The following is a 27,708-nucleotide window of genomic DNA, read 5'->3' on the forward strand; positions in this document are numbered from 1 at the left end:
GTTGTCTCTGGCAGAGATACAGACTAAAGTTGTATTGGTCCAGAACAAAAGAATGATCCAATGTAATCCTTATGTCTCCACTGATTAGATAACACGAACGTGATGACCCAGGATTGAAACATGACCCTTTAATGAGTTAAGTCCTATTCAGTGTACCCTCTAAGCCAATTTGATGTGCCACTGACACACACAATTTCTAGTGACGCAATAAAATTTGGTGTTCCCCTATTTCTTACTATGTGGTGATCAGTGTGCACTCTAAGCCAATTTGACGTGCCACTGATGTGCACATTTTCTTGTGACGCACCAAAATTTAATATTCCTCCATCTCTTACTACGTGGTGACTAACAAGAAATGCCAGTTTTTCTCATTTTGACTCACAACAACAAAAAATGGCTATCATTAGAAGGCACACTGCTCCGAATACTGTGTTTTGTTTTGGGTAACCTCTGCAAAAGTGGACCTCAAAAAGAAACTGTTACTTTGGATACAGAGGAAGCAAAATTTCATGTAGTTGAGTAAATATAGGAAACTTTATAAACAATGGAATGACTATGGTATGTTAGTTTGTTAAATGTTGACAGACATGATAAGGCTGGAAGTATACCTACAATAGACTCTATGTATAAACTGTACGAAGTTAGGAATCTACTATCATAGTACAAATGAATAACATGGTCCATCTGGCAAAACTGTACACTGGTTTTTATTGAACCCAGTTAGGGATAAACCATTTGATATCGGGGGTGGGGGCTATACAACTATATAACGTGGCCCATCTGGCAAAACTATACACTGGTTTTAGTGAACTCAGCTCTAAGGGTTATACCATTTGAGATCTGGGAGGGAGGCTATCCCATACTGATATTGTGATAGATAACACCTTACATGACCCATCTGGTGAAAGTGCACAGTAGTTTCTTAGAAATGACGGAATAATCATTGATATCTTACAGGAAGTTATTCCAGTACCAGTACCACTAAACAACACGGTCCATCTGGCAAAACTACACACACTGCATTTATTGAACTCAGGGATAAACCATTTGACATCTCTGGGAGGGGTGTACCCCAGTACGGATAAATAACACAACCCATCTGGCAAAACTAATAACATAGTCCCTAAAAAGTTGCAAATCACAGACATTATTGATTGATCAAAAATGATCAATTTCTAAACTCGGAAGCTTTTTTTCACAAAACTATGTACTGATATTATCCTGTTGGTATGGTTACTGTTACATAGTTGAGTTGTTCAGGAATACAGTCTAGATCAATACTCACGACAGACAGTAGCTTTTTCTAAAGATATCATTATTTACAATTGCTACAAGTTTTGATAATATGCAAGTAGACTGATAACCTTCTTGGTCCTATACACAATAATAAAGATACTGCTTATCAAATAGTGATAAAATACTTGGTTTGAAATTTTCAGTGTGTTCATCGGTGGATTTTGCTGAACTTAGATATTGAATGTTCAAATAAATCTGTGACGAATTCTCGGTACCTACAATAGCTTTTTACCTCATGCTAGAGGGTTAAAATGAACAAGAAGGTTGACTTATTCTCACATGTGCCTATAGCAATGCATGTGAAGCACATAGAGCGGAAGTTGTGGTGTCGACCAAGAAATTGAATGTTCATAATTTTATGTGTCTTGGCAGTAAAAATATTTCAGGTACTGAGAATTTCTTCCCAAATGCCAAACTTTAACTAATCTTAGAGACAGGAGTTAAGATAAAAGAAGGTACATCAAAAGATAGCTTTCCAGGACTTTTCTTAGACCACCTATCCCAATTTGTTCCACATTAAATGCCTACTACATAATCAAGAATAAATTCTAAAATGTTTTCATCATCTTGTATTACATACATAGTTCAATACACCAGAATAAAGATTGTTCCCTTCATTCTCTGTAGGTTAGGTAGGAGCAGGAGGTGTTTTCGTACACCACCATGATTCCACATCTTGTCCAGCCTTCAAAGCCTATCACAAACAGTAATAAATTAGTAGTACTATTAGTAGCAGCTCAGTTTAACCTCTGTACTTGAAAATCTGACGGTCACATTGAGAATTAAACAAATCAAAGTTTATTGTTCTAAAAGGCATGCTGTTCCAAATGTTTGTATCAGTATCTAACCTACACATTTTTCATTGAAATACTCAGCAAGAGATGCTATATGCTGCAATGACTCTCATTTTCCTTTGAGGTTAAAAATTGATTACTGCAACTTGGCTGGTTTTTTTTAGCAACTGCTAGCAAGGCACACTTTTCCAAGCCTAACCAATCAAACAGACCTTCACCCAGAGTTCAGAGACTTAGCTATCTGATTTGACAATGGTATGTTGGCCAGTAAAACAGCAAAAGTGTGAGGACTTAGGTTGAGAAAGAAGGGATAATACTGAAATGCTATCATCCGCAAAGAATATCTTCTTTCCGAATTGTTGTTGACCAACTGAAGCAGGTCACATACTCCATCGACTAAAAAGCTAAATGTTAATTCACACTGTTTGTGTTCTATACTTGAATAATATATAACTTGACATCTTGTATACTTCTAAAACTCAGCTGATGGGTATTTTCGGTCAGCTTTGAAGTCACTCAAGCTTACTAATTCAATTCCCCCACATAATGACAAACATCTGAAGTATCTATACTACAGTCTGTACAACCAAGCACTACAAACTAACGATAGTTTCATGTCTAGTGGTGCAACTATAGATCACTAACATTTGAACTGACTCGCACAGGTTATAACATACAAGCAGTTCAAAGTTTTTCAATGAGCTTTCGATATCTTGGTTGACAATCCTCTTTGAACTGCTTGTATATTATAAACCTGTGGACGTCATTTGATCCCCCAAGCTGATGAACATTTTTGTGGCTCTGACGTACTTGTAGATCTGTGAAACCAAGAACTAGAAACTAATGGTTATTTCACAGAATGTGTCAATAGACCATTCACATTGAACTACTTACAATGAAAATCATGAAACCTGACACAAAACATGGTCTGTCTCTACAAAAATTCACTAACACTGCTACATTTTATCGCCTGGCTCAAAAAAATTCTTACCAAAAGAGCTACATTTTATCATCTGGCTCAAAATTTTTTACCAAAAGTGCTACATTTCATCATCTGGCTCAAAAAAAATCTTACCGACAGAGATATTTGTTGAGCCAGACGATAAAATCAAGCACTGTTAGTAAGATTTTGTTGAGCCAGATGATAAAATGTAGCAGTATTAGTAAAACTTTTGTCTTGCAAGATGACATTTTGTTTCAGGTCTCATGATTTTCATTTTAAACCCTTGTTTCAGATCTAGCCATATTGACCATGAACAGAACATCTCTAAGAAGACTTACAAAAATGAATATTCATGAAATCTGAACAAGTGAAATTTTCTATTCCAACGATCCAAAAAAGTTTGGGAAATGAATCCAAAATTATCATCCACACCTTGTCAGCATCGTAAGGAGTATACTATAATGTTTCTGATTTGCGCCAAAGTGTTTTTTTTCACTTCGTGAGTACAATGTTTTATTTTATCTCTGACTCATCCTAGAGTTGACAGCTTTAAGTAGATACACTGTACATAGTAGTAGTAGTAGTAGTAGCAAGGCACATTTTCCATGCCAAGCTGGTATTCTACCCTCTTGAAATGATGTCAGAACTGACCTTGCAGAATGTGACTTTCACATCTATGTCTCGTATGACAGGCAATATTTTGTCAACTGGCAGCTATCTATAGCTCACCACATTCCACATTTTTACAAAAAAATAAACTTACAAGCAACGCCGTATGGTTTCTTGGATGAATAAATGGCCATATTGAAAAATTACGTATCAACTTTTTAGATGTCGAAAGACATTCCTTCCGACTGCTCATTCATGTTTTCATGTTGTTTCTACAATTTCATAAATGTCAAACATTTCTAATGGCTTTCAACTCAATTTCAAAATGTCATATTTCATTTGTTCAGTTCATATCACAGGTTAAAAGCATACATTGTAACTTTTTTTACTTTACATTCCTTGAAGGACTATGTTTCAATCCCATGTCATTGCATTAGTGTTATCATTATAAGGATTACATGGTCCGATCATTCTTTGTGGACCAAATTTTTCTATAGCTGTGCCACATAAACAAGTTGCTAGCCCAGTGCCAGCCTGATGTTAACCAATATCTTGTTTTTTATATCAAACCCATACATAATTCCTCAAGGTCTGGCCTCCCTACGAATCAATCTACATTTTCTGTAGTTGGACTGAGCTTTGAAAAAATGACATTAATAGGAATTACACTGAGTTAGCCTGGTGCATGTATTAAATCCTTTCAGTTGCTAACACAAGCTTGTAAAGTGTTAGTACGGAGCTAGCCTGGTGTTAATTTAGAGTTGGTGTAGGTATTAACCCTTCTAGTTACTAACACATGCTGGTGAGGTGTTAGTACCATCCTAGTGTTAGCACGGAGCTAGCCAGGTGTTAACTTTGGGTAGAGGCAGGTATTAACCCTTTCAGTTGCAAATGCCTGCTGGTCGATTCGTCATCAGTACTGTGTATGTTCCTTGTTTACGTTCATGGTGGTCTAAACAATTCAATTGTTTACAGACATGACCATAAACAATAGATATGAGTGTATGTTATTGAAGATGCAAGATTCCATAATCAATGAATCAGCTTATTGATTACAAAAAAAAACTATTAAGATTGTGAAAGTACCACACCCATTGGGTGCTAAAAACATAAATACAACCACTTTATAACAATAGCTGGATTATTTCAGTAAAACAACTGTAACCATTGATCTGAAAGCTGAAAGTAAGAGCAACGTTTTGTAAAGATTTGCTGTAAAAAATTGACGCAAATTGTCGATTTTGGATTTTCTTCACTGCAAGGGTGTTGTTCTCAAAGTCGCGCTGACCCCATACAAACTTACAGGCATACAATCATATGGGAAGCTAACTGAATAATTATCTTTTCAAGTTCTGCTATTTATTGATCACTTTGTGGTTGTTGAGAAAATCAGCTTACTTGGTTTTATGCACATTTAATATTTATATGTATTACATTGTGTATTTAATCTGGGATTCAGCCAAGTGAAAAACTTCAAATAGAATTTTCTATTGATTTCCTCTGGGCCAACAAACTACCACCTCTATAAATCTGGTAGTCTAGATGTAATGTTAGTGGTCATAAGTGCTGTGGACTACTGCTAATTTGGTACGCTACATCTCAGACCACTATAGAGAACAGACTAGAAACACTTATTGTATTAGGTGTCAATGGGGGCTTTTCATCCCTCTTTCTACTGTCATGGTCACCCTTCAAGCATGCCTTTTGTTTTAAACGCTCTCCGAAGATTGTCGAACATTGTGCAAAACGATACTTCGGGTCTTTACGGGGTTTTTTTTGCAATTGACTCGAAGAGTTCCTATCGGAAAAGACCAAAGGTTAGTAAGTGTAGTCTATGACCAGAAACGAAGCTTCAGAATTAAAATCACTGCAGTTTCAGATGAGTTATGCTCTGTTGAAGTTGCAACCTATATTTATAAATATATATTAAGTGATTTTTTAAGAGGATTTTGACACAGGAATTCAAATATTGTGAGATTATTTGGGGGTTTTCCTCAGATAAGTCAAAACGTGCTTTATCGAATCGCCAATCGCTGCACCACTGTACACATGCTACTTTTTGCAGAAAGTTCCTTTGAAAAATGGATACTACTGTAGGCCAGGGATTAGAATAAACTGCACTTCAACTCTCTTACCCTTGCTTGTAGTCCATTAATTTTTTCCTTTACCGTTTGATCGGTCATGCATCAGAATGGAAAAAAAGTTCTAAAACAGAAGAAAAAGCCCTCAAAATCACATCAAACGCTACAATTATTGCAGCTACTCTGGTTCAAATATCACATTACTTTACGTGATCAAATGTAACACCGCGACTTCGTACATAAACAACGGCCCTAATTAGGATTAAAAGATTACCGCTAAAGCAAATAAGTGACATCTTTACATCAAGGGAAAAGCCGCATTTCTAATCTGTTCTCTATAGTAGTCTGTGTGTCCTGGACTACTACTAATTTGGTAGTCTAGATACAATGTTAGTTGTCTATGTCTCCTGGACTACTGCTAAATTGGAACCCTGATCATTTGTAATATCTTAATAAAGTTTCTTGGCATAATTTTGTAATAAAATGCATTTCATATAATTGATCTGGTTAATTTGGTTCAAAATTGGTTTCTGTTCCACGACAAAACTGAGAATTAATTCAATTTTGTAGTTTTTTGTCAGTTTTGAACCAATTTACTTTGAATCAGTTCAAACCATCCCTTTTGTGATTCAACTAAATCAGTTCAAACAAGTCTAAGTACATATGGGGATAAGATAACCAACATTGATTCGATTTTGAACCGATTCTAAATTCCACATCACAGGAACAGGCGCTACAGATCTGACATGTACTAATCCTGGTGGCTCCACTGATAAGACAACACAAATGCTAGAACCTGGGATCAAATCCATGACCCGAACTGTCTGTGACTAATTCTACAAGAACACATGCATAAAATGAATACAAAGATGACATGGAGAATTTCAAAAAAAGCCTGTGGCAATAAGAATGGTCATTTAATTACACCAAATTCAACCCTAAACATGTTTCATGGAGGTCTGTTTGTTTGAAAAAGTACAGCCTAGACATCAATATTAGAATACAGATTCCACTAATCCAAATAAGCCCTTGTGTAATAAGCCGGTCGACAGCAACTTACAGAACCGACATGGAAAACTAGAAAGGACTATACAATACCAAAACAGATATAATGTGAAGTCTTTAAAAACATTTGCTCAGATTTGTTGGAAAAAAATGGAAAATAATGACCATGTGTACAGTTTGTAATAATTTTGATAACAAACTATAGTTGCTCAAAACCGTCTGTTTTGACTATCAAGTATCATTGTCTGTACTAATCACCACTTCTAATATAGTTGCATATGATTTGCAATCAGTTACCGTTAACCTTGAGTTGACGTTTTTGGCCCAGTATTGGAGAGAAGTACTATGTATCTAATAATACCTTGGCTATACTACACTTACAGTAATTTTCCTAAGGTTTAGGAATCCCAACAACAGAGATTGGGAATCAGCTAAGACTTGCATAGATTTCTATACATTGTACCATCATTTTGGTCAGGAACTCAGGTAACAGAAGGGAAATCAGCTAAAACTTGCATATATTATACTAAAACTTCGGTGTGGAACCCTGGTAACAGAGGGGGAATCTGGTAAAACTTGCATAGATTGTTGTACTTTGTACCATAATTTTGCTGGTAAAACTAGTATAGATTTTGATAAAACGTACCATAATAAACAGAGAAGTTGAAAACAGACTCAGAGAGAAGCAAGAAGTATAGAATTAATTTGAAAGAAGTACTGCTTGTAGAACTAGGCTATATACTGTATACAGAGAAGCACTTGTACAACTTGGCTATATACCAAGAAATATCGGAACTTCGCAATATATACAGAAATTCTATGACTTGGCTACATACCCAGAAGTACTAGAATTTGGCTACATACCCAGAAGTACTACAACTTGGCTACATACCCAGAAGTACTACAACTTGGCTACATACCCAGAAGTACTAGAACTCTGGCTACATAGCCAGAAATACTAGAATTTGGCTACATACCCAGAAGTATAGAATTTGGCTACTTACCCAGAAGTACTAGTACTAGAACTTGGCTACATAGCCAGAAATACTAGAATTTGGCTACATACCTAGAAGTATAGAATTTGGCTACTTACCCAGAAGTACTAGAACTTGGCTACATACCCAGAAGTCCTAGAATTTGGCTACATACCCAGAAGTCCTAGAATTTGGCTACATACCCAGAAGTACTAGAATTTGGCTATATACCCAGAAGTACTAGAACTTGGTTACATTCCTAGAAGTACTAGAACTTTTCTACATACCCAGAAATTCTATAACTTGCCTATATACTATTAGATAAGTACTACACACTATAAGTTCTAAAACTTGGCTTTGAAACTGAGAAGTACTAGATGCATCCATCTGATTTGAGAAAAGTAGGTTTTTGTAGTACTAGATAGAGTTTGGCTATACACAGAGAATTCCAAAGACACAGACTAGGCGACAAACACTAGATGCTGCTTGCATAGATTTGATTTCACCATCACATATTGTAGACACATGGCAACGTCTACGTACACATGTACCGTTGATAATTTTAGCTTTCTGTTACTAGATTACATTCTGCAGTGTGTATTTTAGCTTTGTTTGGTAGTTTCAAAAAAGCCTTGCTTCTAACCTCTGTTTGAATCCTCCGTCCCTGAGGCTGCACCTAAACCAAAATAACTGCTTATTAAGGATGCCAGTAATTACATAAACAAGACTGAGATTCCTTTCAAATACCAAAGTTTCACTGCGATGGAAAAGATACTCTTCTCGCCAGACTTTTCACCACAGTTGCCCCTGTATATATTTGAGACATTCACATACCTCAACCATTAACTTTGCTGTTCTGCTTACGTCAAACTGGTCCCGCTTGCAAACAGAGTAAGCCGGGACTAGACTGTGACATTGTCCCTTTATCATACACCATCCTGCGAAAACCTATGTACCATACTAACAAGCTTATTCCAATCCTAGCATGCCAGCTAGCACGGTACTGGCATGTGAAAACAAACAAAATATCAGGTCCAATGGTCAAATATTTGACTATCTACTCATTGGTGACAAAAGTCCCCAATTCTGATGTCCAAGAATCTCAAAATCGAAACTTTTATAATTTCAAACCTCCCTCCTTATGTACATAAGCATTCAAGCCATATTGGCTACATTGTTGAGCATACAAGAGTTGGTTAAGAAGGAACATTTGAACTCTGGCAGTGTTTGAAATTATGAAAATTTCCGATTCCGTGACTTTTGGTCATCCAAGCGGAGGATATGTTGTAGTCAAAGAGATGTCAAATGAGTACACAGTCGATCAAATGCTAAATTTGACTGCTGGGCTGGCTGTTTCTTTAGTTACTGGCATTTCTCGTAAGTTCTACTTTCATGCCTAGCTCTTCGCAGGACAGAGACAGAAAGGACAATGTTAGAACCGAGTCTGGACTTACTCCGTCTACAAGCAAGACTAACATCAGACAGATTCTAAAGGAGCTTTGCTTTACACACCAAGTTTGCTACAACTATACATTCCATTGTATACTGTTCTTTTATAGAAAATGTCTGTACTTTGAAATCATGAATTTCACTTTCTGAAGTAGACCCAACCCCATCAAAAGTGCATATAAACGTTGTCATATGTATGTATTGTTGACTTTGGAAAACCCATGGGTAGGATAGATTTCATGCTGGGTAGATTTTGACCCTTTCAAACATGCTTTATCTAACTTACTAATACTTCAACTGAAATATCCTGAAGACTACCTCAAGAAACATAAAATTGTTCTGCCACGAATTTTTTGAATAAAATTCCTTTAATTAAAAGAACAATGTTTCAATCCAAGTTATCACATTAGTGTTCTACGAGATCATTCTCGTGTTCTGTCTCGACTATTAGTTCTTCCAAACAACTGGTTTTCTAGTCTAGTTACTATACATGTTATCATTTTCACTTTCTACAATTTTTTTACCTCTCTCCACATATAGTCAAATGGACAAATTTGCCAAAAACTCCTGCTGTGGAAGGGATGAACAGCACGTCAGTAGTAATCCATCATACAGTTTTTTCTAGTCTAGTTACTATCCATGTATTACATGTAATCATTTTCATTTTCTACAATCTCTCTCTCTCTCTCTCTCTCTCTCTCCCTCTCCCTCTCTCTCTCTCTCTCTCTCTCTCTCTCCCTCCCTCCCTCCCTCCCTCCCTCCCTCCCTCCCGCTCTCTCTCTCTCTCTCTCTCTCTCTCTCTCTCTCTCTCTCTCTCTCTCTCTCTCTCTCTCTCTCTCTCTCTCTCTCTCTCTCTCTCTCTTTCTCTCCATCACACACTGACTGCAAGTTGTAATTGATTACTTCATTCAGTTAATGACAAACTCAACCTCCAGTTTGAAAGTAAGTGTCGTGAGGACGCGATAACGTCATCATATTTATATTAGGCCTTTCAACTTTTATCCTAAAGATTCACCTTTTTACACAACTTTCAAATATCAAAGACTGCATAAACTTGCCTAGAACAACTTTTCATACATACATTAATCAATATCTGATAGAAAAACCAATCAGAGAATGTTTTCATTTCTCAGCGGATACTCCTGTTTTCCATCATCAAGTTGTTGATCAATTTGACCCTTAACCTCATTGACGTAATTATACAATGTATACTCATAAAATTACGTCCTAGAATAATGGACAAATTTATCATACATGTACTATGCTATGCCAGACACCAATAAGACACATGAGGAACGTGAGAACAAGCTAACATTTCAGCACGCTACTGTCAAACCAACTCTCATACAGCCAGATATTACATGGGTTTCATTAGGACAGATGTATTATGTATCAGGAAATAGACACAGAGAGACAAATAGTGCCGTATATCATCCACATATATATGGTGTTAATAGTATTGATAAATTGCTATATGATTTGGGGTCACTAATTTTACATTTAATTCAACCCTAACCGGATACTCTTAATCTTTTTTTGATTTGAGGGTACACATACCAAATAACTTGTACTGTGCCGGGCTGTGGTATACATTTACAAACCCCTGCAGAACCTTAGGAGGATATAACAACTGTATAATGACTATCTATTCTATTGAACAAGTGTTTAAAAAAATTACAGTAAAAACCAGCCACAATGTTGTCATGAAGAGTGAAGCCACAATGTCTTCATGAAATATGACAGTGATTATTATAATGCCATTATAAAATGTCAAGTGACAGTCACAATGCCATCATGATTATGAGTGAGAGCTACGTCATCATGAAGTGACAGTGACAATGCCATCACAATGCCATCATGGAGTGACAGCCACAATGCCATCATGAAGAGTGACAGTGACAGCCACAATGCCATCATGAAGAGTGACAATGACAGCCACAATGCCATCATAAAGTGAGTGACAGCCACAATGCCATCATGACGAGACACTGACAGCCACAATGCCATCAGGAAGAAAGTGACAGCCACAATGCCATCACGAAGTATGACAACAGCCACAATGCTATCATGATATATGACAGCCACAATGCCATCATAAAATGAGTGACATTGCATCATAATGCCATAATGAAAAGACAGTGACAGCCACAATGCCGTCATACTATATAACAGTGACAGCCACAATGCCATCACACTGTATAACAGTGACAGCCACAATGCCATCACACTGTATAACAGTGACAGCCACAATGCCTTCATACTGTATAACAGTGACAGCCACAATGCCTTCATACTGTATAACAGTGACAGCAATAATGCTATCATCTCATGGTAGAATAACTGATTACATTCCTTGCAAACTGAATACATCATAACTTCTGAGGAATGGCATCATAACGACAGCCTACAACGCACTTTTATCTTTACATTCCAATATTACCTACTGTCCATACAACCACCACTGACACTTGTCAATCCAACCATCAAATTAACTATGCGCTTGCCACAACCACAGATCATATAACAACAGTAAACAACATATGTGTGGCCATTTTTTTTCGGCATTTTTTCTACAGGGATAAAATGTCCAAGAAAATGGCTATCCCCCAGAGGAGGATTGTACATTACATACTGTTTAAATGACTAACGGATAAAGAATGTTAGTTGGTATGGATGTATTAACAGTAGGATACCTATCACACTATACACTTTCACTGTTATTTCTCAGTATCTGGATACCTCCAACTAACATATTTCTACTCACAAACTTGGCGCATTGTCCTTACAACAAACAGATATAGTCTTCTCATCATTTTTTTACACTTCAAAAGTTAGTTACAATATACTTTTTAGAAATTAGTTACATCAACCTCCGACTGACATGTTTCTCCTCACAATCTTCATTCTTCCTCCTTCAAAGTCATCGATTATCATATTTTTTTAAAGTGTCTAAAAGTTGGTTATCCTACATTTTCTAATTCGTCTCTGAATCTTTCCTCCCCAAATTCCCGTCCTTACAACAAACAGTTACAGTCTTTCCCTCCTTTCTTTTCAAATTCATAAAAATTACTTACACCGTTTTTTTTTCAAAACGTCAGTTACTTCCAATTTATTTCTACTTAACAGATTCTTTGCTCTTCGTATTATGACTTGATAGAGTCTCCTGTTATCACTTTCTTAAAATGTCAAAAAGTTACTTACACTAAACTTTCTAAAAGTGGTTACCTCCTATTTCTATAAACTCTTAGCTTTTCGTCCTTATAAGGAATACCCACATAGTCTACTTCTAAATTTGTTAACAAATCTAGTTCGCCAGACTAATGTTCAAATTCCAAGCATAAAAGTGTATTAGTCAAGGTAGTAAGCACTTTGGTGTCATGAATATTCATTGTCCATCTAATACATATACATGTCGACTTAGTCCAATGAGGCAACAGTGGACAAATACCAGTACAATGGAGGTGAAGACTGCTAATTTTGTGTTTCTTGGCAATTAGCAAAATTTATGTGAAATCATGAAATTATTCTCCAGAACCCAAAGTTTATGAAAATTTCCTGGAGTGGTGTTCCCCTATACAGAGACTTACATTGTCATTTGACTTGAATTTCTATTCAAATTCTAGTACAATTTGTGAATAAAAAGGTGTAAACTGGAATGATTTTGGTGTTTTCAACAAAACTGTTTGTGTTATTATACTTGGTATAAAGAATGGACTGTGTAAGCTTTAGCATACTAAGCAGGTGGTATTATGCCTGGATGACCTTATGACCCCAGGACAAATAGTCCCTATCTAGGCTTTTATAATCGTATCACATATATTGTGTCTTGGGGATTTTATTTTGTGTCATTGTGTTATAGTAGAGAGGGCTAGAAATTAGCAGTAATCCAGGACACATAGACTACTAAACATTGTATCTAGCCTACCAAATTAGCAGTAGTCCAGGACACACAGACTACTAAACATATCTGGACTACCAAATTAGCAGTAGTCCAGGACACATAGACTACTAAACATTGTATCTAGACTACCAAATTAACAGTAGTCCAGGACACAGACTACTAAACATTGTATCTAGACTACCAAACTAGCAGTAGTCCAGGACAGACTACTAAACATTGTATCTAGACTACCAAACTAGCAGTAGTCCAGGGCACAGACTACTAAACATTATATCTAGACTACCAAATTAGCAGTAGTCCAGGACACATAGACTACTAAACATATCTGGACTACCAAATTAGCAGTAGTCCAGGACACATAGACTACTAAATATTGTATCTAGACTACCAAATTTAAAAGGTGGTAGTCTGTTATACAGTGAAAAATAAGAAAAAATTGTATCTGATTAAACTAAGGAGATAAACTTGAACTCTGGTAGAAATTCAAAAACAACACCATCACTTGGTAATTCGGTGAAAATTTAAGACTAATTTCAATAACATACTGAATCTATGAGCAGCAACATTGTATGCTTAACGTGACCCAAAACCCACAATTCTTGCAAAAAATGAATGTTTTTTATCTGCTTTGATGCATGTATGATGAAGTCAGCCACACTTCTTCTGCTGGAATACACACAGTTCTTCATTTTTTAGCTATCTGTCTAGAAAACCAATTTGTTTTATGACTTTTTAATTTCACTGATTGTTTTCAATATAGGGAAGGAAATTAAAACAGCGCTTTGACAGCTGTTACAAGACAGCGTGACATTTTAGAGGAAATCATGTAGTCGGCTACATGTACGTGTTACTCTAATGCCCATAATAGAACTCCCGTCTTTTCAAACACCTGAGTCGGCTTTGTTACCATAGCAACCTTATAAAAACCCTTCAGAATTCTAAAACTTAAAAAAAACAGGTTCGCATCAATCATGAACATATCATAATTAATTTTGACCATCCATGGTTACTAAATTATCAAATATGAAATTTAACTTCAAAATAAACAAAACATTTGCCATCAATGTAGTGTAAATGAAGGCTTTGTAACTATAATGTTACTTTACTTGATATAGTTTTTAGTATAACATACCTAGTTTGTACATTGCATTGAATCTTTCTACGCTGTATAATGTACTAACCGCAGTATCTTTTGGTTGTATTTAGACCAAAAAAAAAGAATTGTTTCTGGTCAGGACAATATGACACAATTTTTTTTTTCTCAACAAACCTGTCACTCGATCTACTATTTATGGCAGTTACTGTTCTTTTTATTTAGTACTTTACAGCAAGTATGAATACGGAGCAGATGTCATTTGCTTGTTCATGATTGGCTCTGCAGTTGTCTTCACTGAATAGGGAGGGTTATTTTTGTGTTTCTCCCCCAGATCTGCAGACTGCATGGGCTGGACAAACATGATAAAAAAGACCGACCATGGGTATTTAAAGCGATGCGCGCACTGACGAGAAACAATTCTTTTTTTTTTTTTGCCCAATTCAAAATGTACCTGTGATAGTATGCTGCAATTCACTGTATACAAAGTTTGTACAATACCAAAATGCAAATGCACACCATGCACGGCAGTTGTACATCAGTTTTGTTCTACATTGGTAAAGGAAGGAGGCATAACAAAAATGTGCTTTCAACTCCACTGAAATGCCAGGCAAGTGGTCATGGCTGGTGGACGAACAAACAACTACATATACCTTGATAGGGGGCTGACAAGCTGGGCTTGACTGATATACCAATACAAACTAACATACCAGGTCGGTGGGCCTGACAGATGAACCAACAAAAAACTGACAAACTGTACTATAACAGGTGGACTATATTTACCAACACAAAATGTACGGCCATAGTTAAAACTAGTGTACCTTGAGTAAAGTGTATGTGTTCTTTCTTGTTACACTACGCCCCACATACTCTTTTGTTCCGTGACTGGTTCTTGTTCTAGACTTGAAACTGAGAGTACAGAAATTTAACCCGAGGTTGTACAAAAACAGACATTCTCATTCACTAAGTTTTGTTGTGATCCTTTCTATGGTTTACTAATAGATACACAATGACACTGTTTACCTGGTCAGACACAATGCCTAGAGCACGACAACTGGTGCTCCTTAACTTCACTAAAATAGTGACTACAAAACCTCCTCAACATTTCTAACACATGGATTTACGCATACCGGTACTCATACATGTCCACAGTTAACAAGCAATGTAGGGGATAGTCTTCTCATAATCTAATTGTTTGACCTAAGCTTATGAACACTTGAGTAAGTTGCTATTGAATTGCCTGGAATGGGGTCAGTATAAAGGCTACTACTAGGTTTAGACACAGTAGCAATTCAAACATGAACATAATTGGGGATTTCTTCTAAGCTTATGAATAATTCATTAACAGTAAACCTCTTTTTTCTTTCCCTCGCTTGCAGCTGTGACCACGCTAAATCCTTCCGAGTAACTCATCGGCTAAACTTCCAAATTCCATATCATTACTCCGGTACACAAATATTTTTCGAAATAAAAAGAGATTATTTCAGACTGGGGCTATAAATTCTTTTCCCAGTAACCATATCAGGCACACTGAGCGCTGTATATATATAATAACTGCAAGACAACATCCCTTCTACAGATTGACTTCGATTTGAACCAGGCATGACTGAGTGCTCCGACACCTGTCCTTGGAATTTAACTATGAAAACTATTCACATTACAACATTGTCCAAATACAGTATTTATTACGGTGTATCAGCACTGCAACAGATCTATGCATATGACAATAGTCAGCGGCACGGCCAGGATGTCAATATATTTATTGTCAACAGCAAGGATTAGTTAAAGTCACTACAAGCGTTGTCTACAATGTTACAACATGCAATATACTAAAGCACATTATCTGCCTCACTAGGCCTGGCCCTTGTTGTTTCTTGTTGAATGAAGTAACACTTAGAGTAAGGGTTGACAATTGACTTTACTATCAAGTGGTCTATTTGGACCACCAGTGTTTAGATTCTAGTGGTCCACATGTTCAACGTCAATATTGTCAACAATAGTTAGGTTCATTTTATCCAATCTCTTTGCCTTCATATTTTTTCTTCGTCAAAATCTCCAAAATTTCTGTACTAATATGTCCTGCAGTACATACGCTGAAGTGACATTATACAATACAGAATTTGGACCCATGAATAATCTACACATCATTATCACGAATCGAATGAAACTTCATAGTTTTAAACTCTTCAGCTTAAATTCGGCCATAATTTGAACAGAATTGGTGATTCACACGAACCACCGCAAATTAAGTTTTTATTATTATTATTATTAGACTTTATTTAATCTCGATAGACTGTTGAGCCAGTGGCTCTTCTCACACAGTGTCGAGAAAAACATTGGTAGTCCAGTACAAATATTCCATGGTTATTGGACTCAAGACCCCTCCTAAATTCAAACTTCGAATCAGGCCACTTTGTGTCAATTCAGCAATAGCTGGTCATGTTTTAACTGGAGCATTTTGTTCTTTACTTGGTCACGTTCATATTTTCCACCCATCTATATTGTGTAGCAAAGGCATGTATGGTTGCCTTGTAAATCAATTTATCATAGTCAAACCCTGTTAACATTCCAAAAAGTTAAAATGTTGACAAAAAAATAGCTGGGTCCAGGTCGGCCATACTTGAAGGTGACTGTTTATAAACAAACATCAAATCAACAAACACAGTACCCTACATGTTCTTATTAGTATATATATATATTAAGAGTAAGACATTGTTTTCAACTTTGCTTTATTAACAATAGGTATTATAAGCTTTATTAATCCAAACCAAATGGAAATTTGTCGCTATGGTTTCCACTGAGTGTCGCTCATTGGTCTTAAAACTGAAGGACACCAGAGTACTGCGAAAAACCTATATTGTTGAGTAGTGTCGAACTGACAATACCCTTCATAAGTACAAACATGGTTATGCTTAATCAAACTGGTGCTGGACACGTTTACACCATGACTGAAGTGGTAGGACTCTAGGTGTACAAGTGAACTACTCAGCCACCAACAACTCATGGTTAAAGTAAATGATTATTTATAAGATAGGTGACACGGCCATTGAAAGTCTGTAGTAGAGATAGTCCTATGTACATACATACATGCCATATACCGCCAATAAAACCATTTATTGAGTTATCGGCTATGTCACATCTCTTTAGAACTATTACTGCATATCAGGACGTTTTGAAGTACACCTATCACCACCCTATATCTTTGAAACCACAGTTGAATCAATCATTTAGTTAAGAATTATCTCGGAATTTCCTATAAATGTCCTTATCTTGCAGTTGAAGAGGTTTTTATCTTGGCACATTTGATAACTGCACACACATACATGCATGCACACTGAGGGATGACCGCACAATGTCACACAAGCTCAATAAGTAAACTTCATTTTTGTTTTTTGGTTTGTTTGTTTTTTTGGGGGGTGGGGTATGGCATCAATGTGTTCGCTGAAATTCATTTTCGCATTTTGGTATTTACTACTGAGATGTTCATAAGTTGACAAGATTTACTGCTAATGTGTTATACAGTGCTGGGTTTCCGGTAGCATTTTAATGCATCGATCACAGTGGTATGACTGCTACAGTTTTTACCACGGTTTACACATCATATATAAATGTGTCGATGTTACACGTGTGAATGTTCATTTAGGGGAGGGTTTTTTGTCCTGAACGATGTTCATTTATTAAGTTTGTGCGACACTGTGTGATCGGCGATGACTTGGCAGTGCGTGCTACTGTATTTAGCATACCACAATGAAATGACCCATATCACACCTAAACAAGACTGAATAAGGTCACATCACACTCCCCAACACGTGTTCCCCTACAATCTGTGGAATTTCTCATGTGTACATCTTTGCATCATATAAGATTTTGTTTTTACTGCAGATTATTTTTAGTATTTCAACTTATGTTCACGGTTCAAATATACAGAAGTCAAATTTGCACGAATTCCTCATATGTGTAAAAATCCTGACATTATATTTTAAGATTTTGTTTTCCGTTCGGGTTATTTTTAGTAGTTTCACTTTTCATCACGGTTCAAATGTAAGGAGGTAAATTTGCACGATTCTGTCACATGTGTTACCAGAAATAGCACTGTTTTAAAAAAAAAATGAGAGAATGTATAAAAATAGATATATGTGTGACTGCAGTTCTAACACTTATACAAAAACAATGGGTCATGAAAGTACATATCACGATATTCTATCCATTACTACATATGGACCCGTGATTATTTGCACCGTTGCGTGTGTGCAGCGGTATGTGCACTGCAGTGCAATACTGAAAACATTATTGCATACTCGCATGCAAATGTAGGCACGATTGTTCTTGACAGTGTCATTTTTACGGAAATTTGCTGTTTCGGATAAACATACGTAAAAATAACAGAACCTCATTCTGCGTGAGTTCCAGTGTATGTATTTGCACTTGTGCTTGCAGTGTTTTCTGCTGCACTTTCACTCGTTATACTCATGAAAGTATGGCCAATGAGAACATTACAAGCACAAATACCTTGAGTACGCCACACATTCACTCACATGTCATGGGGTTCTATCATAATATCTCTACTGATGAAATGCATGAAAGAAATTTCCACACACACTTGCCCAACTTGGCTTCAGTAAAAGTTCAATGTCGTGAAACTGAAAACAATAATTCCTTGACCTTGACACATGTATGGGTCTATGTAAACTTTTATACATCTGACAAGGTACAATGATTGCAGCTGATGCATTCTGGTGAACCAACAGGAAAGTTTTACCTCTACTGTAAGTACATGTATCACCAATGCAACATACTGAAATGGGCTAGCTGTAGATTTTCATTATGCAATGAAATGTACATGGTAGTATTTGGCAACATGTTAACCATTTCTCTGTCAATTTCCTTAACATGTTTTGTCTTCTCTCTGAGTCTGTAACCCTTTCACACAATAAACCACCCTCTATTCTACTTTTCCACTGCTAGTAACATAAAAGTGTAAATACCCTAGAAACACTGAAAATGACAGAATTTAAAGGGACGATCAGTGTCACACAAGCTCAATAAACAAACTTCATTCAATACGTCCCGAACATTAACAGTTCAAAGTTGAGCCAGTGAAATTAGTCAGTTTCGACCAGATACGACCAAATACCTCATGATTTATACATTTTGAAGATTTGACAAAATGGCATTTTTGAATAATTTGTTTGCTTATTTGCCTTTTCATTTGTTTATCATCTGTATATTTTTCCTTAATTTACTGGTATCTACTCACCCATCTAATTCAATATTTGACTGATTAACAACTATTATTGAAATTCCTCTTCAACTAAACAATCCAATGAGGCAAATATTGACCCTGCAAACAATAACCCCATGACTCTGACTAGGGATGTTGCCAAAATAGAGACCTAGAGTTATAAAGCCTTTTGTATCTTTACATATGGCATTTAGCCTACATTTACGTCACAGATTTAAACTACAGTTATCAGACAGAGAGACACGCACATACATAGATACACACATACACACATACATGGGAGTGCAAATGTAATGAGTAGAACAGTCCTGATAAATATAAATTCAATCCTGACATTTTGATTCAATATTCTTTCTCATATCAAGGCGAGATATATAGTAGGTCATCACCTGACTGTGTATCTAAATGTTACGGAATAAAACGACACATCGCAAGTTCTAATGAATGGTAAAACACATATACATATATTCAAACACATACCAATTACATACATACATACATACATACATACATACATACATACATACATACATACATACATACACACATACACACATACATACACACATACATACATACATACATACATACATACATACATACATACATACATACATACATACATACATACATACATACATACATACATACAGACATACAGACATCATACATACATACATACATACATACATACATACATACATACATACATACATACATACACACACACACACACACACATACATACATACATACAAACACACACACACACACACACACACACACACACACACACATACACAGTTACATACATCTACATACATACACGATCACACACACCAGCATACTATACACACTGAACATTCATGTAATTACGGTATACTTACAATTTCAGTGTAGCCCTAATATTCCAAAAAGTATTCTTGTGTATCTTTAATTTAATACCAAATATTTGACAACTACTGATCACCATTTATAATTTAGTCTTAGATTCACACGATATAAGTCAGAACAACACAGAAATAAATTAATTCATTAAAACAACCTTGTATCAAAAAAACTTCATTCCTCAAAATGGAATGGAATAGCATTATCCAAAATTGCTTTAATATATTATTTCTTATTTTCAAACATTTCCGTGCTGGAGAAAATCCTGCCTGAATTTGATGAACACATCAGCTTACCAATTAGCATTGTTACTATGTTAGTTAATTAGTCATTCATATCTCCCACATTGACAAATAGGTAAAATTATTCCCATGAGACCTCAAGTTGTTTATCAATGTGTGTTTTCAACACCAAACGAGGCAGAAGATCTGGGACTATATTCACATGTAAAATCACCATTTACAGAGGTCAATCTCTGATATATAACACATGGTTTAAAACGCAGAAATAAAAAAAAAACCAACAGAAATTAAATACTGGAACAGAAATATCATAAAATTACCACAGTTACATTGCACTATGATTGTACAGTATAGATTCTAATAATTCTATAGCAAATAGATGTAGAATTCCTAATTTTCCTGATGTTGAAAAAGGTAAAATTATACACAGAGAAGCTAGCAAGTGGTTCTTTAGGTCTGATGACAGTTTGGAGCTAGCTAGGTCAAAGGTCAAGTCTCAATAGGTTGTGTGCAAGAGATTGGGATCTGAAAAAGACAACATTATTACACAACCTCCTTGTAGCTAGCAAAGTATGGACCCACTAAACATACACAGTGCTTATTTATCACTCAGGGTTTATGGCTTTCTTTAAGTGTTGAAGACAAGTAAAATATCTCTGTGGTGGTGGTGGTATCATTGATAAACCTAAAGTCGGAGATAAAGCTTAAATTGATATGCACAGTCATGTTTGTATTCAGTCTGCCTTGCAACTAGTAGGGTGGCCTTTCCCATCTAATTTGTTCGAGCTCCTTAAACAAATGTACTGGCAAAAGGAATTCCATTCACACTTACTGTTATTTGTAACAATACTAAGTGTGGATTAAATCCAATCTCCACTTTTAAATGATTAATCTGGTGTCCTGGACAAGCTTAGCCAACAATAGAAAACTTGCTAATAACAAGGAGAACATGTTGTTAATTTCTGACTCTTAACAGCTGCTAATGACATACTTGTACACTGTACTAAGGAATCGGGAAATCAGCTTGTGTATTAAGTGATCTGAAAGAGTTGGGTACTATTAAAGTGATCACACGAAACAAGTAGTAGTACTATGATAACAGCTGGTAACTGATCAACTGATAACACTGTACTAGTTATAAAACAGCCGGTAACTGGTCAAATCATTGCCCTGCATTAGTACTAAAACAGCTGGTAACTCACTGGTCACATCATTGCTTAGTACTAAAACAGCTGGTAATGGGTCACATCATTGCTTAGTACTAAAACAGCTGGTAACTGACCAGTACTAGACCAGCTGGTAATGGGTCACATCATCACACCTTATCAGTACTAGACCAGCTGGTGACTGAACATCACTAGACCAGCTGGTGACTGAACATTACTAGACCAGCTGGTAAATGACCAGTACAAGATCAGCTGGTAACTAATCACTATTACTTAGAACAGCTGGTACGTGATGACATCATACTGCTAATATATCACCCAACTTAGTATTAACATAGGAAATTAAATGTTAACTCGCACCAAGACTTGCATTACCACAGACAATTACTAACTCTTCTTGTTAAGATCCAATCAAACTACATTGTCATCGTATATTGAATTCCAGACAATAAAACATTACATCTACACAAGTTATTGCATATGTTTGGTACATTGATTAACTTTTGGTCCCTGGCTAAATTGACTTTCTTTCAACAGTACACTAACTAGCATCTAACCATAAAGATAAAACTCTGGATAAAGCATTCTCTAGCTGTGTGAATTGTAAATAGAACAAAAACCCATTGCTCTTAACAGGACCAACTGACAGTTCATTCATTGATAATGATGACAAATAATTACTCTGTGTGTGTGCTTTACCACTACTAAATAGTACTTAACATAAGACTGCAAAATACACCAACCCCACTGCTTGGTATTGTTTCTTTATTGCTTGAACGTGTGATACAATTGAATTCTATGGATTTCCAACCTTACTAACTGAAAACATCTTTAGCTTAAAGACGGGTGTTACCTCTACCAAACAGTTAAAGTGCAAAGAAGGCTACATACAATGGTTCTTTTGGGGTGCAAGTCTTTAATTATTCCCATATTAGTATTATCCAGCCAGCAAACAAGGTTGGTCGTACATATATTTGGCACAGAAGTGAGCAAATGGATCAATGGATGAGTGAAAGGTAGGCTTAAGTGGGAATAAAGAACGGATATAATATACAGGTACAAGAAAACACCATCAATGAAAGCACAAGACTATTGAACGGACTTTGTATCAGTTCACCCAACTCTCTACTATTGCTGAAAAACTAATACTATAGTATTAGGGGCACTTAGGGGCGCCAAAGTGTGCTATTAGAAGCCATCAGCCTGTCTAACATTAGATAGCATATTACACTTGGCTTCCTTTTGTGTGTTGGGCTCGAGCTATTCAGAAAGAGAGAAAAGAAGAAGAATGAAAGAAGTCGTTTCTTCCGTTCTCCTCTATAGGCCTTGAGAGCAGCTCTTGACACAGTTATTACACTTGTGTAGTAGGTGTTACCGTCTTTACACGCCATTTCAAGCGTCAAAGTACGGAAATAGAAGCTAATAATACCCAGTAATGCCCGCCAATTTCACGGCAGAACATCGTTTGTAATTGATCTCCCGTGATATTTACTGTAATACCAGTCAGCTATTACTGATTCCAATATTGTATATATAAGACTGAAGGAATGTGTTGAAAGTTGGTGCTTAGCAAGTACACACGGATTCCGACGGACGCTACGCAGCAACACTTATCTAGAACACGAAAACTACTTGAACGGAGTCCACACAGAGTTGATAAAATTTGTAAACATTGACCAAGTCAGGGAATTTTACATCCGATCGATTCAACTTTTGAAGAAAAAAAATGTGCGTGTTCGCTTAAGTGAACTTGTCAATCGTTGAGAATTTGGAATGCGTTGGTAACGTTTTTGTGTATACTTAACAACAGTTCAGCCCTCATCCTTTCACGCGTACTTCGCACATGATAGTGTATAGATAATAACTTTTGTCACTAACCTGGAGGACAGTAGCACTTCTCTTTATCCAACTGATAATCAGCTTGTCTCTTCTGCCTCGCTGCTCTTATTTCTAAATGTTTCTCTAAGCGCTGCAACAGACCGAAAGCAATATTTCAAATTAACATCAAACTGTGGAAAAAACTGTTTACAAAATACAAATTGTTATGAAAAAATGCTAGGAACTTGCCTCGGAGAAAAGTTCATTAAGTCGTGTGTTAAAATAATCGTCGATGCGGTTCATTCCCTGTACTTCTAAATTGGAAACTCGTCTCTCAAGTCCAGAAATCCTACTGTCCAATACAATATACACAAACACTACTGCAACTACACTGAAAATAGAGCAAAGAATCCCCCAAAATGTTACTCCCAACCAAGTCGATTGCGTGTTCTGTTCCCTTCCCGACGTCGTCGATAAGTTCCATCGCGTTTGCAAATCCGCTTTCCCCTTGTCTGAGCTCATTTTGCTCGACGCTGCTCGGCTAGGGACTGCAGATTGTTCTTAGAGATAAAATCCTTGTTGGCCGATCTTGAGATGGTCTTGCTTGGTGGAAATCACGATGTATACAAGCTCTTGTACTTCGATCGCGAACACGACTACGACTCACATGCTGTGCATATCAACTTCTTACGCACACTGAACTTACACCACTTATAACTATATCCTTCCGCGCGGTGCTTCGACCACCGGGAGTTTTAAAATGTACACACATTCATTACATTGTGCAATCAAACCGCTCACCAAGAATACTAAGCGCCACATTCGTAACTAATATATAGGATATTTTTCTGATGGGTTTTTCGTAAATCCAAATGGGAAACAATTCCATACTTAGTGAATATGAACTAAATAGTTCCATCTGGCGGAAGATTAAATCTACAGGATGTTGTCATAACACTGTATCAGCTGTTTGTCCAGGCTGTATCTGTCAAATTTTTGGGGATATCCCACCTTGTTTGTGTCGCCGGGCACGAAAATCTTTGACCGATAGGTTATGCTTGTTTATGAATTTTATGTAAAGAAGTATCATCGTTAGCACCATTTTCAGTAATATTGAGCAACAGATTACAGACGCTGTATGACAGAGACTCAGGCTGAGCTTACGTACGTATAAACAAATAGCCAATACTCGTACTCGTACGAGTGCATGAGTGGCAGACAGGCTATTTAACCATGGAGTCGGAGGTAGAAAATACGTAATACCGCTGTCGGTTCCTCGTGAAAGATTATGCAGTAGCTTGCATTACTTTTGCTTTGTAAAGTTCGTCAAATGAGCCTAAATTAGGAAACTTCAATAACCACACCGCAACATTTTTTATGAAAGTGCAATATTGGGCACTAACGTACAATGTAAACATGTAACTGATAGCGAAGGTAGCTTTCTTCTGTAACAAAACTTAATATAACGCTTGCCCCATGTGATGACCTGAATATGCAGGGATACCAAATTTCAACAGCAACGTTTACAACTATCTTGATTTATAGCCGTCGATTGGGGAAAACGTGACAATCGTTGCCATGGTAACCTACTTTTTTTTTCCCAACTAACTTTGTGTGGTCTACCGAAATAAATGTCGTTCTTTCTTGTTTAGATTGAATGCGACTTCCGAAGTGTTTGTATTATGTCCATTTATGTTCAAAAGAACCGACTTTTAGTGAAGCCGTTTTCAGAAAAGTCAGGGTAAAACACCATTCAGCCCGTAATTGCACAGTGACACATCTTCTCTTCAAGGTATAATCAACGGGAAGTAAAAAACGTTGAGGGCCATATGATACTTCCCTGAACCTAGGACATAACTACACTGGGGTACATCGGGTGACAGTGCTAGCATTTATATATCTCATTAACCCGGAATCAACCATAGGGCCGTGTAGAATTTCTTACATTGAACTTGACGTGCCTATTTCTTACGTTGTTGTTTTTTTTTGTCAGTTTATAGACTAAAATATGACAATTTTTTGACTTGAAAGAAAACTTCTTGTGCAGAGCGTATATTGATACAATTTTGTAAAAAAAGCATAACCTGTAATACAGGCGATTAGGGATTTTGGATTTTGATAAGGAACTGAAACCCGCACCCGCATGCATGGATTCCAGGCTAAGCTGGATTAGTGTGAAATTTTCCCTTGAAAAACAACAATCTACGCAATAATACATATCCCCTTGGAATCATCATGACGCTGACTGTACTCAGCTTTAGTACATCTATGTAACGAGTTTGTGGTCGCACTAGGGTTGTAAAACAGTTGAATATATTAAAAGTGGGCTAAGCATTTTACGAGTATTCCATCAAAGGCGATTTGTGACCGCTTCTGTGTGCGTATTTACTATATTTACATTCAAGTTACCCCCACTTTCGTAATATGTTTGCCCCCACTTTTTCATTCTACACTTATTGTACTTGTGCATACGTACGTACGAGTGCGTAAAAGTGTGCGAATGGGTTCACAACACACACTTCTACTAAACCGTAGTGCAGTGTAAATGGAATTGACGCAATTTAGTCAATAATGTTTGTGGTTGGTCAGCACGATCACCACCATTCATGTTTGTTCTGTAAGTCCTTCAGGGGTAAATAGAGCAGTGTATTGTAAAGGACGTGGGAAACACCACAGTTATTACACCTCGTACCCGCACATAACGCCAGTATCAAGGGAACAAGCAAAATTTACACGCGGGGGGGGGGGCGCCGATGAGAAAATGGGGACCCACGAAAAAATAGGCAGTCGATAATGAAGCCAATGTGCGTGTCTGCCTTATAATTAATATCTCTTTATTGGTTAAACTGTAGACAATACAGCCATAATTATAATAATGCATTGAGAGTAAAATATTCAAGTACTCAATGACATTCAATGATATGTATGGTTTGAAATTTTATGCCTAAATGATCTCCTACATGTCGTTATTTACCAAAAGTGTTCACGATGGGAGAGGACACACTTCCCACTAGCAGTCACGGGGATATCGTTTCTGCCAAATATCAAAATTGAAGAGGGAACCGTGCTCGCTATGTCATAAGTATCTCTAAGTGTAGGTTACAGCCCAATGTGAGACCTCTTCTTGAAAAGACAGTATCTATTTGCAAAGAAATCTCTTACAGTTTTATGTATGGACGCTAAAGTCGATTGCCGGTCGCTTATTTTGTTGTAGTGTACCATACACAATGCACGCAGCTAAGACGTGAAGAAGTTGTCGGAACACGCGTCTTCATATTTTTTGTTGAGAATCACAATTCCGTGTGTTCGATTCTCAAACAACACAAGTGATTTCATGACAAGCCTTACTTCCAAACTATTAACCTTCAAATTCTCTTACGTCACTGGGATCCAAAGTAATATCACAGTAGTAACTATCTCAAAATCACTCCTCATTACCGAGTATGTTTTTCTAAAGTTTGTTTTAGATTAGATACAATCCAGACGACCTCTAAACTTGGTCCCCTGGCCTAAATATATTTACTTCTTTTCATGTGCGCAGTAGATTATTATGTTTCTGTTCAACATGTTCGCGTCAGTCATACATTTTTTCGGAGTTTCGCAACTACTTCATAGTACACGTCGCTGGATTTCGCCAAAATAAAAATTAAAGTATTCACATATTAAAAAAAAAAATAAGAAGAATCCCAAAACAACTCAATACACACTCCAATTTAAGAAAGGAGATATGTTATAATCGGCACTACGCATAAGTTGTGGTATTTTACAATATTTACTATTTTATATATAGCTATATACGTCCGCAGGAGGCGAAAATGTCACAACAATGATACTGCGAACACAACTGATAATGTGTTACCCCACGTCAAAGTGTGTGGATACTCGCTGTAAATGTCAACTTACAAGGCAAGAATGCAAAATATTTCTAAGCCAACAGAGTTGGTTGAGAAACGTGAATGTCTCGAAACCAAACATGGGCAATTTACTTTATGAAGGATATTTCCAGTTGCGTCACGATGATATGGTATTTCTGACGAAAATGTATCATCTTTGTGGAACGTGCGATAGTCCTGTGTGGCTGAAACAGTACCTGTGGAAATAGCTATAGCAATGCTGTGAACGAATGTCTTAAAGTCCAAAAAGATTTAAAAGCTAACGTTTCTGGAGTAAACTTCAGAGTCTATATTCTCACTGCTATTGAAAATGT

At 36.7% G+C, this 27,708-nt stretch overlaps 1 protein-coding gene across 1 annotated transcript in view; it reads right to left on the minus strand.

Annotated features, from left to right (window-relative positions):
- LOC144452487 (uncharacterized) overlaps window positions 1-24,178 on the minus strand; it is a 101,510-nt gene extending 77,332 nt beyond the window's left edge. Inside the window, exons 1-2 of the mRNA XM_078143586.1 lie at window positions 23,751-24,178; window positions 23,562-23,652 (exon numbers count right to left, since the gene is read on the minus strand). Coding sequence (XP_077999712.1) covers window positions 23,562-23,652; window positions 23,751-24,023 — 364 coding nt within the window. The 5' untranslated portion in view covers window positions 24,024-24,178. The remainder of the gene's footprint in view (window positions 1-23,561; window positions 23,653-23,750) is intronic.
- Window positions 24,179-27,708: the final 3,530 nt, after the last annotated feature.

This window comes from Glandiceps talaboti, chromosome 22 (genome assembly GCF_964340395.1).
Source record: "Glandiceps talaboti chromosome 22, keGlaTala1.1, whole genome shotgun sequence".
Classification (NCBI taxonomy): domain Eukaryota; kingdom Metazoa; phylum Hemichordata; class Enteropneusta; family Spengelidae; genus Glandiceps; species Glandiceps talaboti.